Source organism: Macaca fascicularis, chromosome 11, assembly GCF_037993035.2.
Source record: "Macaca fascicularis isolate 582-1 chromosome 11, T2T-MFA8v1.1".
Lineage (NCBI taxonomy): Eukaryota > Metazoa > Chordata > Mammalia > Primates > Cercopithecidae > Macaca > Macaca fascicularis.
In genome coordinates, this window is record NC_088385.1 from 34,866,645 (window position 1) to 34,885,877 (window position 19,233).

Genomic DNA, 19,233 nt, shown 5'->3' on the forward strand with positions numbered 1-19,233 from the left:
CTCAAGGCAGAAGCAAGCCGGCATGTCCAATGGGATGGAGGAGCAGAAGGAAAGCTCCTGTGGCCAGAGCCAAAGATTGAGGTGCAGAGTGGTTGGAGACAGAGGCAGGACCAGATGTGACTTCGTTGAAAGCTTTTGAAACTTGCAGAGGGACCTTCACTTCCCCACTGCAACACACCACAGAGTGTGAAAAGTAGGTATTGCATGTAAATTGTATTTTGATTTTTTTGGGGTCGTTGCTAACTTTTTTCAGTTATCTAGGCAGAAATAAGGAAACTCTTTTTTGCTATTCCATATATCTATTGTAATATCAGAGTCTGTTGTTTAGTTTTTTTGTTTGTTTGTTTGTTTGTTTGTTTGAGACAGTCTTGCTCTGTTGCCAGGCTGGAGTGCAGTGGTGCAGTCTCAGCTCACGGCAACCTCCACCTCCTGGGTTCAGTGATTCTCCTGCCTCAGCCTCCCGAGTAGCTGGGACTACAGCCTCCATGCCCGGCTAATTTTTGTATTTTTAGTAGAGACGGGGTTTCACCATTTTGGCCAGGATAGTCTCACTCTCGTCTCAATCTCCTGAACTCGTGATCTGCCCTCCTCGGCCTCCCAAAGTGTTGGGATTACAGGCGTGAGCCACTGTGCCCAGCCCCAGAGTCTGTTGTTTCTAAAGGATGATGACTGGGCAATAGCTTTCTAGAGCTGGGAAAACCACATTTCAACAGGATTACATACCAATATTTACTATTTCATAAATCCAGGCATATTTGCTTAAAATGTCTCCTTTAGAGAGGCAAGAAACAGAAGCCCATTTTTTGTTTGTTTTTAGGAAATTCATATAAGCCATTGGTAAGCTTCTTTTAAGTTGCCAAACTCTATTTTCAGAAGACTTCTATGTTGACACTTGTGACCTATAGTAGAACAGAATTGCTTTAAGAGATCAGCATTGATAAAAGCAGAGGGAAGCTGAAAAGGGAGGATTAGGCTAAAGTCAATTGGTGGAGTAGGCATATGTGAATTACTCAAGTGTTGAAGAAATGACTCTGTTGGAGTTACCAGTTTATTATAACGAGAGCTAAAGTGAGAAATGCCAGACAGTCTAGAAGCATTCTGACTAACAAGGAGCTCCAACCCCTTATATATAAATGAGGTTACGTATAGTAGGTTGAAAGCAGGTTTCCAAAACAACCAGTTAGTTTGTATAGCTTCAGGATTGATGATTACATTCCATAGGATATTACATTAAATTGATGAAATCTGCACATCTCCAGGGAAGTCCTTACTAGATAGCCAGTGAGCTTTTATGATGATAAGATACATAATGGATAAAAATTTTCTGATGCCAAAAAAACTTCGGCCCTGCTCTAGTTAGGATCTATATTCATATTATCACCAGGTCAAGTGTCTTGCAAACTTTCTTAGCTTTCGTTCTTATCAGACTGCAGTTCATGATGTGAGGTATCAAAGACTCTCTCCTTAACCAAGCTTCAGTCATGCTCTGCTAATATCTCTTTTGGACCAGTCTTGATCCTTGCTCCACCCCCAGCTTTGGCCTGCCCAGCCCAGCCTTAGCAAGGAATTCTGCTAAGTCATCTCCAAACCCTAGCTATCTAATTACCCTTGATATCTGATCAAGTTCTTCATCCTCCACCTTTTTGATGTCTAAGTCCTTGGACTGCCTTTAGCAAGAGTCCTGTTAGGCCAGCTTAGCAAGAATTCCCCTGCCCTTGATGTGTCCTTTCAGCAATTTCCCATCCTTTGACCTCCTCACGCTGTTCTTGGCTGTAAATCTTCACTTGCTCTTGCTGTTTCAGAGTTGAACCCCTTCTTTTTCCCCTCCAGTTGCAATGGTCTTGAATGAAGTCTTCCTTACCATTTTAACAAGTGTCAGAATAACTTTTTTAACATCTGTCTTCATACCACAGTCAACAACCGCTTATCCTCCCCAAAACTCTGAGCTAACATCACTACTTAGAGATTACAGTGTCTGCCTATTTTATTAGCTGGAACTGCATCAGTGATTTTGGAGCTGAATTTTTCATTTTTTACATGTAAGATTATGTGTTTATAATTTATTGTTTTCACATAAACATAAACAGAACTAGGAAGAGCTGTACTCAGGAGTCAAGTTAGAAGAAAAAACATCACCATGTTCAAATAGGCAACTGAACATGCCTCTGAAAACCAGAGGCAAAGGCAGTTATTTATAGTTAACATCTGTAGAATATGGACCGGGTGTGGTGGCTCACGCTTATAATCCCAGCACTTTGGGAGGCCAAAAAGCAGGAGGATTGCTTGAACCCAGACATTCGAAACCAGCTTAGGCAACATGGCGAGACCCCACCTCTACAGAAAATTTAAAAATTAGCTGGGCGTGGTTGATGTGCACCTGTAGGCCCAGCTACTCAGGAGGCTGAGGTGGGAGGATCACTTAAGCCTGGGAGGTCAAGGCTACATCGAGCTGTGATCGAGGCACCTGGGCAACAAAGCAAGACCTTGCCTCTACCCAAAAAAAAAAAAAAAAATTAAATTTGTAGAAGGCTGGGCACAGTGGCTCACACCTGTAATCCCAGCACTTTGGGGGCTGAGGCAGAAGGATTGCTCTCAGGAGTTTAAGACCAGCCTGGGCAACATGGTGAAATACCATCTCTACAAAAAAATACAAAAATTAGCCAGTCGTGTTGGTGTACACCTGTAGTCCCAGCTACTTAGGAGGTTGAGGTGGGAGAATCGCTTGAGCCTGGGAGGTCAAGGCTGCAGTGAGCCGTGATCATGCCACTGCACTGTAGTGTGGGTGACAGAGTGAGACCATGTCTTTTTTTTTTTTTTTTTCTTTTTTGAGACGGAGTCTCACTCTGTCACCCAGGCTGGAGTTCAGTGGCCGGATCTCAGCTCACTGCAAGCTCTGCCTCCCGGGTTCACGCCATTCTCCTGCCTCAGCCTCCCGAGTAGCTGGGACTACAGGCGCCCGCCGCCTCGCCCGGCTAGTTTTTTGTATTTTTTAGTAGAGACGGGGTTTCACCGGGTTAGCCAGGATGGTCTCGATCTCCTGACCTCGTGATCCGCCCGTCTCGGCCTCCCAAAGTGCTGGGATTACAGGCTTGAGCCACCGCGCCCGGCCGAGACCATGTCTTTTAAAAAAAAAAAAAATCTGTAGAATATAAAGCAAGATGAGAGACATTTGAAAGCATATGTAGGAAAATCAGGTGTTCTTCTAGAGCTGGCTCTCTGTTACGATAGAGACCTTTAAAATGTTTCTTCTGGTGCTTGCAGATGTCACCCTACCCTCCCACAAAGATAACAATGCATTTACTTCTGTCACTAGAGATTAGTTTTGCGCATGTATTCTTTCCTTAGAGCTGCCGTAACAAAGTCTGGGAGGCTTTAAAACAACAGAAATTTATCATCTCACAGTTCTGGAGGCCAGAAGTCAGAAATCATGGTGTCGGCAGGGCCATGGTCCCTCTGGCAGCTCTAGGGAAGGACCTTTCCTTGCGCTTCCTGGCTTCTGGTGTTTGCTGGCAATCCTTGGTGTTCCTTGGAGTGTAGATGGGTCACTTCAGTCTTTGCCTCCATGGTCACGTGGCAGTCTTTTCCCTGTGTTTCTTCACATGGTCTTCCCACCCCACACGCAGAGGTATGTGTCAGCTTCTGTGTGGCTGAATTTCCCCTTTTTATAAAGACAGCAGCCCTATCGGATTGGGCCTATTCTAATGATCTCATTTTAATTTTTACCTTTGTAAAGACCCTGAGAGTTAGGACTTCAACATGTCTTTTTTGGGAGACAATGGAACCTACATAGCATGTTTTTGAACTTTACATGCAGAATCATTTTGTATGTAGTCATTTGCATCTGGCTTATTTCAGTCAATATATTAGTGAGAGTCATCCGTGTTGCCGTAGCAGTTTCTATTCATTGTCAGTCCTGCCCACCACTATATCAAGGCTCCACAAATTATGGTGTGAAGGCCAAATGCATCATGACTCATTTTTTTCCCATATGGAGATCTAGGAATTACATAAGAAAATGTGGTTTTTGGTTTCTATGGTACTTTTTTGCGTATTTCTCTTTGTTTGAATTGGAAACAAATCTAATTAATCCTTAATTAAAAGAAAACTTTTCTATCCCATCTTTCCATGACTATGAATATGTTACATGTATAAATGTTTGTATCTACTATGTGGTCATTATACAGTTTGAACTAAAACATAGCTTATACTTGCCACATAAGTTTATGGAAAAAGTTAAATATTTTTTTTAATTGATTGATTTCTATCCTGTAACTTTACACATAAGACCTGGTAATACAAGCTTGTTGTTAAAAAAATAATAATAATTGAAATTATCCAGAAGGACATAAAATCAAACTAATAGGCTCCTCTCCTTATCCCTGTGGCTTGCCCAGTCTAATCCTTTATAAATCACCACTATTGACAGTTTTCTGGATATTCTTACAAATATTTTTTCTGACATGGAAGTGTGCATGTATCTGTGTATGTGTATGTTCCCTGTATTTCTAACATACCTGGGATCCTAATATGCATACTAATCTATAACTTGCTTTTTACATTTAATAATATATTATTATATTGTGTATATATATAATATATATATATTATATAATAATATATTGTGACTACATTTCCATTTTAGTACAATAAAGTTTCTCTTCATTCTTTTTTTCTATTTTTGAGATGGAGTCTTGCTCTGTCACCCAGGCTGGAGTGAAGTGGCCTGATCTCGGCTCACTGCAACCTCTGCATCCTGGGTTCAAGCAGTTCTCCTGTCTCAGCCTCCCGAGTAGCTAGGATTATAGGTGCCCACCGCCACACCTAGCTAATTTTTTTTTTTTTTTTTTGTATTTTCAGTAGAGACAGGGTTTCACCATGTTGGCCAGGTTGGTCTCGAACTCCTGACCTCAGGTGATCCACCTGCCAAAGTGCTGGGATTACAGGCATGAGCCACTGCACCCAGACTTTCTCATTTCTTAAAAATAATGTTATAATGTTCCATTCAATGGATGCATGATAATGTGTTCCCCAAATAGCAAACATTTATACTGTTTCCAATTTTTTGTGTAAGTATACATGGATTTATTTATCTTTTTATTTACTTCTATGAAAACATTTAAGAATGATTTTTAGATGTTGAATTGCTGGATAATATATATGTGCTTTTAAGTTTTTGGCAGATATCACTAAATTGCCATTCGAAAAAAAGGCAGTAACAATTTACACCCCATGAGGTGTTTTTATTATTATTTTTAACGACCAGGACTTTACACCTTGTAAAATCTGCAATAAGAGAGTTATGTATTGACTGTTTACTCTGTTGTTTCAGAACAATGAGATGGTGGAGCTACAGAGAATACGGATGAAGGATGAAATCCGAGAATATAAGTTCCGAGAGGCACGGCTCCTTCAGGACTATACTGAATTGGAAGAAGAAAATATCACGTTGCAGAAACTAGTGTCCACGTTGAAGCAGAACCAGGTAAGGTTTAAGAAATTTTTTGAGTTATACTGAAGATGGATCTACATCTTCTGACCACTAAGGTTAAATCTCCTCTTCATTTCTCAGGAAGGAACTTGTCAAAATTTATTGTTTACTCTTTAATCTTCTCTCTATAACATTTATGTACTGAAATGTCCCAACCCTCCTATTTCAGCTAAAATATAGAAGGAAAAAATACACCTGTAAGTAGTATAGTGTACACTAAAGTTTTATTGAATAAGAAAAAGAATTTTAGTTTGTATTTTAGTTCTGCATTCATTTATTTCATAAGCCAAATGTATTGTAACAAATTTAACCTGACAACTTCTCATTAAAAGCCTGAGTCTTAGCCGGGCGTGGTGGTATATGCCTGTAATCCCAGCTACTTGGGAGGCTGAGGCAGGAGAATCGCTTGAACCCGAGAGGTGGAGGTAGCAGTGAGCCCAGATTGTGCCACTGCCCTCCAGCCTTAGTGACAGAGTGAGACTCTGTCTTAAAAAAAAAAAAAAAAAAAAAAAAAAAGCCCGGGTCTGTACGCTTGTCTACGAGCTTAAGGTCTTCCTACGATCACTGGTCTCTCACGCCCTAAAAATTTTTTCTGTAAATTGCTTTCAAATAATAGAGGGAAATGGATTATGAAGTATAAATCAAGAAGAGCAAAATGATAAGAAAAAGAGGCCAGGCATTGTGGTTCACACCAGTAATCCCAGCACTTTGGGAGGCCGAGGTGGGTGGATCACCTGAGGTCAGGAGTTTGAGACCAGTCTGGCCAATATGATGAAACCCTGTCTCTACTAAAAATACAAAAATTTGCCAGGCATGTTGGTGGGCGCCTATAATCTCAGCTACTCAGGAGACTAAGGCAGGAGAATTGCTTGAACCCGGGAGGCGGAGGTTGCAGTGAACCGAGATTACACCACTGCACTCCAGCCTCGATGACAGAGTGAGACTCCATCTCAAAAAAAAAGAAAAAGAAAAAGAAAATGCCTGTTTTCTTTTTCAGCTGTAACCTGACTACAAAGTTACATTCGTACATTTAAATAATTTTTTTGCTGTAATGGGGCTTTGATAGCTTAATTTTCCTGATTGGTTTGCATTGTGGATTTTCAGAGCTATTAATAATGATTGAATCTGTAATTTTAGAAGAATTTATTTATGAATACAGTTGAATCAAGTAGTTAAGCAAAGGTGAATTGGATGTTCGAGTTCTTTTCAAGGTGCTTCCTCAGCGACACCTCTATTCTGGTCTAAACGCTGTTGCCACCTCTCAGTTCAGATCAACAGCCTATGTGCCAGGTGCTGTGCTAGGCTGGACAGACACAAGAATCTGTAGGGCATGATTCTTGTCCTGTGTAAACTTAGAAGCCAGCCCAGATGTATGCTTTTACCTCACTCCCTTCCTGAGTTGGTATCTACATGATACATAGATTGATTGATCAATTGATAGATAGATATAATGTTTTGATAGATATAAGCATTAAAAGGGAAAAGAAAAAAATATAGAAGAGAAAAATCCATGTAGTGGCACAATTAAAATTTGATTTCCTTTTTTTTTTTTTTTTTTTTTTTTTTTTTTTTGCGACAGAGTCTTGCTCTGTTGCCCAGGCTGGAATGCAGTGGCGCGATCTCAGCTCGCTGCTACCTCCACCTCCTGGTTCAAGCAATTCTCCTGCCTCAGCCTCCCGAGCAGCTGGGATTACTGGCATGAGCCACCACACCCAGCTAATTTTTGTAGTTTCAGTAAAGACAGGGTTGTACCATGTTCGCCAAGCTGGTCTGAACTCCTGAGCTTAAGCAGTCCGCCCGCCTCAGCCTCCCGAAGTGCTGGGATTACAAGCACCAGCCACAGCGCTTGGCCAAAATTTGATTTCTGATCATTGCCACTTCCCCCAGATTTGGAGTGCTGGGAGGAAGGCATGTAGGGGGACAGTTTCAGTCCATCAAAAAAGGGCTACTGGAGTATCCCCATGTGTTTCTGCCTCATTCCTTCTGTAAGCTCTGAATCCTCATATGTGTGCTGAGGGGGGCCATTCCAGAGGCTCCCCAGGTCTTGATTTGGCTGGGAAAAGTGAGCACACAGTGGAGAAATGTAGACTTTGAAAAATACATTTGTAAAGATGCTTCTCGAATACTTTTTAAAATAAGAAGGGTTTTGTTTGTTCGTTTGTTTGTTTTTGAGACGGAGTCTTGCTCTTTCACCAGGCGGGAGTGCAGTGGCGTGATCTTGGCTCACTGCAACCTCTGCCTCCCGGGATCAACCGATTCTCCTGCCTCAGCCTCCTGAGTAGCTGGGATTACATGCATGTGCCACCACACCTGGCTAATTTTTTATATTTTCAGTAGAGACGGGGTTTCACCGTGTTAGCAAGGATGGTCTCAATCTCCTGACCTCGTGATCCGCCCACCTCAGCCTCCCAGAGTGCTGAGATTACAGGTGTGAGCCACCGTGCCTGGCCTAAGAAGGGTATTTTTTGTGGTCCTTTTTTTGGTTATTGATGAAGCACATAGAGGATTTGAAACAAATTTACTTGAAGTGCAACTATTTGAAGTGGCCCTTCCTTCCCGATTCCTACACTCCTCCCTGCTCTCTAGAGCATGGTGAGAGCACCACCAGCAGCCTCCTTGGAGAGCCTTCCGTGACCGCATGTGTAGGCTGAGGGACTCAGGAGGTTAATGAAGGCCAGTATTAGATATTCTTGAAAGACTGCCAAGGTATCCCTTGAGTATTCATTAACCCAGATGCCGTTTCTGGGAGAATTTGTACTGTCATTCCTGTTGTGAGTTTCCCCATGCCCTCCTTCCAGTAATTGAAACATGGGATCCAATGGTTAACTCAGAAGTTTTTTTAAAAGGTGGGGGAACTTACACATTTTTTATTTCCAACATGCCATATGCTAATTTTCCCAATTAAGTGTCTAATTAATTCATTCAAAATCATTTTCTACACAGAGCGCCATTCTGGTTCATTCCCTGAAATTGGAGGAACTGAAATGCCACAAGTCTCTCCCAGCTAAGAAAATGCTGTGTTTGTTTCCCGTAGTAATTGATCTTTATTTATAGATGCTAGCATCTATTGTAAACTCTTTCTAATCAATAAAGGTTTTTGGTTTTTTGGGTTTTTTTGAGACAGGGTCTTGCTCTGTCGCCCAGGCTGAAGTGCAGTGGCTTAATCTTGGCTCACTGCAACCTCTGCCTCCTGGTCTTGTGACTCAGCCTTCTGAGTAGCTGGGATTACAGGCGTGTGCCACCAGGCCCAGTTAATTTTTGTATTTTTAGTTGAGACAGGGTTTTGCCATGTTGGCCAGGCTGGTCTCAAGTGATCCGCCCACCTTGACCTCCCAAAGTGCTGGGATTACAGGCATGAGCCACCATGCCTGGCCCTAATTAATGAAGTATTAAGTACAATGTTTTATGTACAAATGCCACAGAGTTTTTTAAAGAGGTGATAATGAGTAGCATTCAGTCACAAAATTGGGTTGTGTTACTTTGTAGTGAGGTTCCCCATGCGTTGTATAGTCCTTCAGCCTGCTTTGATGTTTCTAAACAGCAAAGTTATTACCATTTTAAAATGCTTAGTTCAAAGAATTTTTCCTTCTGAAGTATTATTTTTCTTTTAGCTATTTATTGATTATTTTCTAAGTACAGTGTAATTATTAAGTAACACCCCTTTCTATAGTCTATTTATTCGTTTGTTTACATTCCATTTCCTTCCACTAACATACAGCACCTACGATAGAGCCTGATCTATAGTAGATATTAAATAAATACTTGTTGAAAGAATAAAAAAACTGGCCAGGCACTGTGGCTCAAGCCTGTAATCCCAGCACTTTGGGAGGCTGAGGAGGATCACTTGAGTCCAAAAGTTCACGTCCAGCAACATAGGGAGACCTCATCTCTACCAAAAGCAAAAAAAAAAAATTAACCAAGTGTGATGATGCACACCTGTGGTCCCAGCTACTTGGGAGTCTGAGATGGAAGGATTGCCTGAGCCTGGGAGGTTGAGGCTGCAGTGAGCTATGACCACACCTCTGTACTCCAGCCTAAGCGATAGAGTGAGTCCCTGTCTCCAAAAAAAAAAAAAAAAAGAAAAGAAAAAGAAAAGCAACAATTCATTCACACTTCTATTATGAAACATTTCCTCCAATGTCAGGTAATAATATATAAGAATATCGCCCCGGGCGCAATGGCTCATGTCTGTAATCCCAGCACTTTGGGAGGCCAAGGTGGGCAGATCACGAGGTCAGGAGTTCGAGATCAATCTGGCCAACATAGTGAAACCCCGTTTCTACTAAAAATACCAAAAAAAAGTAGCCGGGCGTAGTGGCGGGTGCCTGTAGTCCCAGCTACTCGGGAGACTGAGGCAGGAGAACCACTTGAACCTGGGAGGCAGAGGTTGCGGTGAGCTGAGATCACGCCACTGCACTCCAGCCTGGGTGACAGAGTGAGACGCCGATCCATCACCAAAAAAAAAAAAAAAAAAAAAAAAAAAAGGCTGGGTGCGGTGGCTCATGCCTGTAATCCCAGCACTTTGGGAGGCTGAGGCGCATGGATCACCTGAGGTCGGGAGTTCAAGACCAGCCTGACCAACATGGAGAAACCCCGTTTCTACTAAAAATACAAAATTAGCCAGGCATGGTGGCGCATGCCTGTAATCCCAGCTACTAGGGAGGCTGAGGCAGGAGCATCGCTTGAACTTGGGAGGTGGAGGTTGTGGTGAGCCAAGATCGTGCCATTGCACTCCAGCCTGGCCAACAAGAGTGAAACTCCATGTCAAAAAAAAAAAAAAGAATATCATAAGGTAATATCATAAAAAACCTAGGAAATGTATTCAATTCAGTTTTATTTCATTTAACCAGTATTTCAGGGGTATCTCTCTATGAGATCATTTACTTTTTAGAGACAAAAGATATAGTCACTGGCTCAAAGAGCTTGTAGTCCCAATAGGGACTCGTAGCAATTTGTGTAAATGAATATTAAAGCCATATGTTAGGTTTCGCGACATAGGGATAGATTAAGATCTTTAGAGTTCCTAAGCTCTGAAAGGATTATGATATCTAACCTTGACCCTCATGTAGTTAAAAATAAAGTTATTAAACTATGAAGTTGCTATAAGGAATGCTAATAAAGCGCTTATTTTTCCTATGATGACTGCTTTGATGTTGTCTTTAAAATACCAAACACCAGTTTTAAGTCCCTTGTTCTGTTTCTTGCTTCCTCTGCCTTGCTGGGGCTGTAATCATATGGTGCAGCCTTGCAACAATGGCACAGAAAGGAGTGATGAGTTTGCCTCAGTGGGCACCAAAGACTTCACAGTTAGGATGAGATTCTTAACTTAGGTCTTAAAAGAGGAATAAGAGTTTTCCAGGTGACAGCCTTTTCCCAGGCGGAGAAACATGAAACAGCTGGGTGAATAGTAGGAGCTTGTACCACATTTGAGTGAGTGGTGTGAGTGAAGCTGCCCAGACAGAAAGAGATCAGGGCCAGGCGCAGTGGCTCACACCTGTAATCCCAACACTTTAGGAGGCCAAGTCACGAGGATCACTTGAGGAGTTTGAGACCAGCCTGGGCAACATAGTGAGACCTTGTGTCCACAAAAAAAGTTTAAAAAATGAGGCAAGAGGATGACTTGAGTGCAGGAGGTTGAGGCTGCAACGAGCCATGATTGTGCCACTGGACTCCTGCCTGGGTGACATAGCAAGAGATCAGGTTTTACGGGAAATCTAGGCCATCAATTGAATAAATACTACTGAATTTTAAACTCTGCCATGCAAACTAAATTAATGTCTTCAAGTCAAGCCCGGAGTTGGCAAACTTTTTCTGTAAAGGGCCAGATAGTAAGTATTTTAGGTTTTGCTGGCCATATGATCTCTCTTGTAACTACCCAGCTCTGCTCTGGTAAAAGCAGCCATAGACAATATGTAAACAAATAAATGGGAGTGTGTCCCAATAGAACTTTCTACACAAAAATAGGTGGTGGGCTGGATTTGCTCCAGAGTACATACTATTGTTGGACAACCTCTGGTCTAGGCCATCAGTTTAACAAAGACTGCAGCATAACAGGTCTACAGTGCAAACTAATGTCTGCAAATATAAGCTTATCACATAATCTGGGGCAGTCAGAGGGTTGGTTGAAATACTAGGAAAGGTTGGAAAGAGGTGTCCTATGTTGTCCAGGGAAAAAAAAGGAAAGGTTGGGAGGAGGATGACTTTACAGTATGTGTGTGTGTATATATATATGTGTGTGTGTGTGTGTGTGTGTGTGTGTGTGTGTGTATTTTTTTTTTTAGACAGAGTCTAGCTCTGTTGCCCAGGCTGGAGTGCAGTGGCACAATCCTGGCTCACTGCAAGCTCCGCCTCCCGGGTTCATACCATTCTCCTGCCTCAGCCTCCCAAGTAGCTGGGACTACAGGCGCCTGCCACCACGCCCAGCTAATTTTTTTTTTTTTTAGTAGAGACGGGGTTTCACCGTGTTAGCCAGGGTGGTCTCTATCTCCTGACCTTATGATCCGCCCGCCCCAGCCTCCCAAAGTGCTGTGATTACAGCCGCGAGCCACTGCACCTGGCCCGACTTTACAGTATTTAAGCAGGCCTAGAAGAAACCATGACACAAGAAAACACAGTTGTCCGAAGAATTTCCAAGTTGCCTTTCTTATAACCACACTGAGGGCAATCCTTGCTTCTCCTTTCATAAGGGGGTAAAGGCCCTTCTGATTTCCATACTCCTTAATCCCAAGTCACCTGCAAAACAGTTAATCATGTTGAGCGTGCTTTTATGGATGCCTCTCTTCCTCTACACTTCATCCTCAGTTTCCCCCTGCTTCCTTGCTAACAATTGAGATTCCTATAATCAGAGAATGAACCGTTCATTTCACTGCCAGAGAGAAAGTGAAAAATGCACGTTTTTGCTTGAGGTAACAACCTAGTTGAAACGCAGTCAGTCAGCAAGTGTAAAGGAAAGGTGGCTGGATCCTGTAGTGTGGGAAAGGTTGTTTGCTAGGTGGAAAAGGTTGAAGACAGCCAGTCACAGGGCAGGAGCGGCAAACTCAAATGACCACAAGCAGCTCATAAATAGCATTAAGTATAAGATGTAAAGAAAAAGTAGAGGCCAAATGCAGTGGTTCACGCCTATAATCCCAGCACTTTGGGAGGCTGAGGTGGAAGGATTGCTTCAGTCCAGGAGTTTGAGACCAGCCTGGGCAACATGGTAAAACCTTGTCTCTACAGAAAAAAAAAAGAAAAAGAAACGAAAAAAGCCAAGCATGGAGGTATGCGCCTGTAATCCCAGCTACCCAGGAGGCTGAGGTGGGAGGATTAATTGAGCCTGGGAGATCAAGGCTGTAGTGAGTTGTGATCAAGCTACTATACTCTAGCCTGGGCAACAGAGCAAGACCATGTCACAAACAAACAAACAAAAGAAAAAGTGGATGCAAAAGGAACAGCCAATGCTCACTTACAGGTGATTTTTGTCTTCTGTGAACGTAGGCCCGGTGTTGCCTGAATTTTTTATTTTTTAATTTTTATTTATTTATTTTTTTTGAGACAGAGTCTTGCTCAGTCGCCCAGGTTGGAGTGCACTGGCGCTGTCTCGGCTCACTGCCAGCTCCACCTCCTGGGTTCACGCCATTCTCCTGCCTCAGACTCCCGAGTAGCTGGGACTACAGGTGCCCGCCACCACGCCTCACTAATTTTTTTGTATTTTTAGTAGAGACAGGGTTTCATCATGTTAGCCAGGATGGTCTTGATCTCCTGACCTCGTGATCCGCCAGCCTTGCCTCCCAAAGTGCTGGGATTACAGGCGTGAGCCACCACGCCCAGCCCAAACTTTTGAATTTTTTAAAAAAGAAGTTAGAAGTTTTCAAATGTTTGTGAAATCATCAGTTTTCTAAATATTGGCAATCAATTCCAAAAGTTTTGTAACATGTTACAAGCCAAATAAAGCACATCCATAGGCTCGATGGTCTATGGGCACCACTTGTGATCTCTGCTCTAAAGCATCTGATATCTGAATTGGTGGAAGGGTCATGGGAGCACACACCTGCCCGGGGAGCCACTAGAGTACAGAATGCAAACACAGGGACACATGCCTTTGAGCAGGTCGCTGATAGCCAGGGGCTGTCAAGTTATTATGTGTCCCAGGCCAAGTAATAAGTTCTTGGACTTTTGAAAAGTTATTTCATTTCCCTGCCATCATGTTTGTAACATGCGTTTATAGTGCCCAGTTATCATTTTTCACAAAGTGCGATTTTTCTCCCATGAAGTACTCATCATCTTAAGTAATGTAGTTGATATGAACCCAGAAATTCCTACTTGATTAGGAGGCAGTTATTGGTAGTATGCCATTGATAGATTTGTTAATTTTTTGTTATATTTATTCAAATGCATGTTCATGGTAGAACAATTAGCACTTTCTAGTTTTCATTCTAAATAATGGACATTATAAATAATGGTCTCCACTATTGTCTCTTTTGAGTAATTCTATCAGGGACATGTTGAAATTCCAATGACCTTTTTTTTTTTTTTTTTTTTTGGCCTTAGAGGCATGTTTTGTATAATGCATTTTTTTTTCTTTTTTTCTCAAGACGGGGCCTCACTCTGCCACCCAGACTGGAGTGTAGTGACACCATCAGGTCTCACTGCAGCCTTGACCTCCCTGGGCTCAAGTGATCCTCCCACCTCATCCTCCTGAATAGCTGGGACTTCAGGTGCACGCCACCACACCTGGCTAATTTTCTTATTTTTTGTAGAGATGGGGTTTCATTATGTGGCCCAGGTTGGTCTCAAACTCCTGTGCTCAAGCAGTTCACCTGCCTTGGCCTCCCAAAGTGCTGAGATTACAGGCCTGAGCCACTGTGCCCAGCCCTCATAATTCATTTCACACACCATAGTGTGGTGAGCACATTCTTTCACTGAAATAACAGTATCCATATTCACATATACAACTAGCATTGTTAGAAACATCTGCTATACGTATGTCTTTATGAGTTGCATTCTACTAGAGCACCACAGTGTTCCAGTGACCAGTGAGTGCTGGTTTACCATCAGATTTCATTGTTCCCTTCTGACAGTGTATTTCTCAATTTTTACCTGGGCCCAGTGCTGCCCAGAGTAAAGGCTACATTCTTCACTCCTCCTGGCAACCAAATTGCATAAGACTAGTACCAGCCAATGGTATATAACAAGTGATGTGGGTAACTTTTAATGTCCTTAAAGGAAGAGAGTGTGCCCCTTATTTCGCCCCACCACTTAGAACATTATCAAATGGCAAGCCACCTTAGATAGTATGGTCTAGGCTAGAAGGCCATACAACAACAGAGAAAGAGCCTGGCTCCTGGATGACCTTATGGAGCAGAGATTCCCTACTAGTCCTTGACTATCTACCTCCGTACTGTTACATAAGGGAAATACTTCTGGCCGGGCGCGGTGGTTCACGCCTGTAATCCCAGCACTTTGGGAGGCTGAGGTGGGCGGATCACAAGGCCAGGAGATCAAAACCATCCTGGCTAACACAGTGAAACCCTGTCTCTACTAAAAATACAAAAAATTAGCTGGGAGTGGTGGCGGGCGCCTGTAGTCCCAGCTACTCGGGAGACTGGGGCAGGAGAATGGCATCAACCCAGAGGCACAGCTTGCAGTGAGCCGAGATTGCGCCACTGCACTCCAGCCTGGGCAACAGAGCGAGACTCCTTCCCCCCCAACAAAAAGAGGAAAACTTCCATCTTGACTAAGTCATTCTTGTTTAGGTGTCTGTTACATCAGCAAGCTTACATCCCAGCTAAATCTCTACCCTAATCTTTGCAAGACAAACCATTGCATTGAGATTATGTAAAGGGAAGTAGGGGGAGAAAGAGAAATATATGATGATGATACTGGTCAATGTTCCCTATCCTTCAGTTTTTAAAATATTTTTTAAAAATTCAAGTTCAAACTAATATATATGCTAAAATCAATATGAAACTAAGCACATAGTTTCTATGTGCATCTAATATCATGATTACTTTATTGTACTTTTTCTAGTTTATTTTTTCATTCCTCGTTGTTCTTTATTCAGCAAATACACACTGAACAGCAGACTTCTGTTTTAAACACCATGAGGGAACACTGAAGCACTATGAGGAGCAATGAGGTGGATAAAAAAATACTTCCTTTCTCTAAGAAGATTACAGTGTACTTGTGGAGATAAAATGTTTCTTAAAAGGTGGCATGTGATAAGTGCCATGGAAAAGATCCCAAGGAGGCATGTTGGCTCACAGAAGTCATCCCTGTCACCCGCGGGCCTTCATGAGGAAGGGGTTGTTTGAGCAGGTTTATTTTTATTGCAATTCAAAAGAATATTACCTCACTAACAATATATGGCCAGGTGCAGTGGCTCACACATATAATCCTAGCACTTTGGGAGGCCAAGGCCGGAAGATTGCTGGAGCTCAGGAGTTCAAGAGCAGCCTGGGCAATACAGTGAGACCCGTCTCTGCAAAAAATAAAAAATAAAAAACAGTAAAATAGCCAGGCGTGTTGGCACATGCCTGTGATCCTAGCTACTTGAGGGGCTGAAATGCGAAGATAACTTGAGCCCGGGAGGTTGAGGCTGCAGTGAGCCATGATCATATCATTGCACCCCAGTCTAGGCAATAGAGCGAAACCCTGTCTCAAAACAAACAAACAAACAAAAACAATGTTGGTATTTTTTGTTACTGGATAGTTTATGTAACTGTTCTTTGAGATTCTGTCTATCCTTTAAGCACATAACAGTGATCTTTACATTTCCATCTTACTCTCAAACATTTTACTGAGATTATGTTATTATGATCATTCAACAAATGTATCTCTGGATATAAAAATTTCTTCATTATTAGTAAGGAACTAAAACAAAGTAATGGTGATGATACAATCTCTTCTTAGATTGCGAATATTCTCATAAATTGTTACAAAAATATTCCCTATTTATTAGGCAAACAGTGCCCCCTTTTGACCACTGGATCCTATAAAAGAAATCCTAAGACAATAGACTTTTCATCTCTGCTAAAAATTGAATTATATAGAGAGTTATATAGATTTATATTATATCTAATTATATATAGCATATTTATGTTATGTCGCTGTAATACATAATTATGTATTTTATATATAGTATATAATTTCTAAAGAAACTATCCTATATAACTTTAAGGATATACTGTGTGCTTTTTATTATTTATTTTTTAGACTCCTGTTAAACGATTAGGTCCACTAGAGTGTTTAGTGGCAGTTTTGTAAGATCCACATTTTAGTTTTATGAATCTTCTTTATCCCGTCTGATTCAGGTTGAATACGAAGGCTTAAAGCATGAGATTAAGCGATTTGAGGAGGAGACGGTACTGCTGAACAGCCAGCTGGAAGATGCCATCCGATTGAAAGAGATTGCTGAGCACCAACTAGAAGAAGCCCTCGAGACTTTAAAAAATGAAAGAGAGCAAAAGAACAACCTGCGGAAGGAGCTCTCGCAGTATATCAGCCTCAATGATAACCATATCAGCATCTCAGTAGATGGACTCAAATTTGCCGAGGATGGGAGTGAACCAAACAATGATGACAAAATGAATGGTCATATCCATGGGCCTCTTGTGAAACTGAATGGAGACTATCGGACTCCCACCTTAAGGAAAGGAGAGTCTCTGAACCCTGTCTCTGACTTATTCAGTGAGCTGAACATTTCAGAAATACAGAAATTGAAGCAGCAGCTTATGCAGGTAAGAACTTTGTTTGGGACCGCTAGAGTGAATTTCTTATAGATTGCATGTAGCATGTTGTGGGACTCCTGATTCTCGCATTTCAGTTCCAGATTTCTTTTCTTTTCTCTTTTCTTTTCTTTTTTTATTTTCTTTTCTGTTCTGTTCTTTTCAAGACAAAGTCTTGCTCTGTTGCCCAGGCTGGAGTACAGTGGTGCAATTTCAGCTCACTGCAACCTCCACCTCCTGGGTTCAAGCGATTCTCCTGCCTCAGCCTCCTGAGTAGCTGGGACTGCAGGTGCCCGTCACCATGCCCGGCTAATTTTTTGTATTTTTAGTAGAGACGGGGTTTCACCATATTAGCCAGGATGGTCTTGATCTCCTGACCTCATGATCCGCCTGCCTTAGCCTCCCAAAGTGCTGGGATTACAGGCATGAGCCACCATGCCCAGCCCCAGATTTCTTTTCTAATATTGCTTCTTCAATTAGAAACTTTCAAAGTGCAATATTTAAAAAAGACATGACAGAAGGGGTGTTAAAGAGAAAAAAGGTTCCTTGGGCCAGGTGCAGTGGCTCACACCTGTAATCCCAGCACTTTGGGAGGCTGAGGCTGGTGGATCACCTGAAGTCAGGAGTTCAAGACCAGCCTGGCCAACATGGTGAAACCCAACTCTACTAAAAATACAAAAAATTAGCTGGACGTGGTGGCGGGTGCCTATAATCCCAGCTACTCAGGAGGCTGAGGCAGGAGAATCACTTGAACCCAGGAGGCAGAGGTTGCAGTGAGCCGAGGTTGCCATTGCACTCCAGCCTGGGCAACAAGAGTGAAACTTCATCTTAAAAAAAAAAAAGAAAAGAAAAAGAAGAAAGAAAAGACAGAGCCTTAATGCATTTCTGATTAACAAAAGAATTCAAAAACTTTATATACAAGTAAAATGATGGAAACCATGCAATTTTTCATCACAAGCAACTGTGTATATAGTTTCCAGATTTATGGTTACATTTCACAGGAATACTTGAAGCCTTAAAAGACATAAAGGACTTCCTATGTACAAATTATCCAGGATACCATATGATTAAAAATACAGAACAGGTATAATCTAAGACCAAAGGATTCTTATTGCAACATGAGTTAAACCTTAAATTTTTAGCATCTTCAAATCAAATGTCTTGTGAAGAATCCCAGCCTTTAACCTTATTTCCTTGTGAAATTGCTTTCTAGTTTCGAGTCTTGCCTTCCTGCCACACGTAATGGAAATGTTGTTTAAGGAACAGCAGCGTGACCATCACCTGGGGGCTTATTTATACAAATTGTTGAGCTCCATGTAGATCTACTGAACTAGAAATCTGGTCTAACAAGCTTGTTAAGTGATTAAATTTGAGACTTAATCTTCAATCTCAATCTTATCCCTCCAAGGTTCTTCATGTATAGCTGATAATTAGAGGCTGTTAAGCCTTTGGCAGTCATCTGCCTCCACAGAAATAACTGGAAAAAGTGAAATTAACAGAAAAAAGTAAGAGAATAGAGAGCCAATGATGTTGATTTGTTAACCCGTTTATTTTCTATGTCTTTTTGCTCAGTTTACACTAATACAACTAGATTGAAACAGAAAACATACTTCCTTGTGAAAAAGTTTTACATGACGGATATATTTATAAGAATTTGTGCCCCCCAGATTGAATAGCATTAAATAGAAGTTATATGAGTTTTTTTTAACTCTTACGTTGGTGGCTTTGAGATAAAAAGTTACTGGGTTCAGACTTTTTGTTTCTTCTTTTTATTTTGGTGGCAGTGCAGAAGATATTAGGAAAAGAGACTTCTGTGCATAAAACAACACAACAATTTTCAACCAGGTCTTCTGTTGGCTGAAAGCTCAGAGCTGTGCTCAGATTTAATTCTAAATGTGATCTGAATTGGGTAATACAAAAGTCTAAAAAGAGGAGAAGTTCAATAAAAAGAATGGTGGAAAACAAGTAAGTTCTCAGCAGGAGAGTGGCTCTCCTGAGTTCTCAATAGACTGTCGTTTTCGTTTGGGTTGGGACAGTTCC

At 41.7% G+C, this 19,233-nt stretch overlaps 1 protein-coding gene across 8 annotated transcripts in view; it reads left to right on the top strand.

Moving 5' to 3' along the window:
• The window catches only part of BICD1 (BICD cargo adaptor 1), a 266,893-nt gene that overhangs the window by 178,271 nt on the left and 69,389 nt on the right, over positions 1-19,233 (top strand). For all 8 annotated transcript variants that reach the window (XR_012420125.1, XM_005570516.5, XM_065524008.2 and 5 more), the window contains exons 3-4: positions 5,330-5,482; positions 16,780-17,205. Coding sequence is in view for 7 of the 8 variants with exons in the window: in XM_005570516.5 (XP_005570573.1) it covers positions 5,330-5,482; positions 16,780-17,205 (579 nt within the window). In the remaining variant the exon portion in view is untranslated. The remainder of the gene's footprint in view (positions 1-5,329; positions 5,483-16,779; positions 17,206-19,233) is intronic.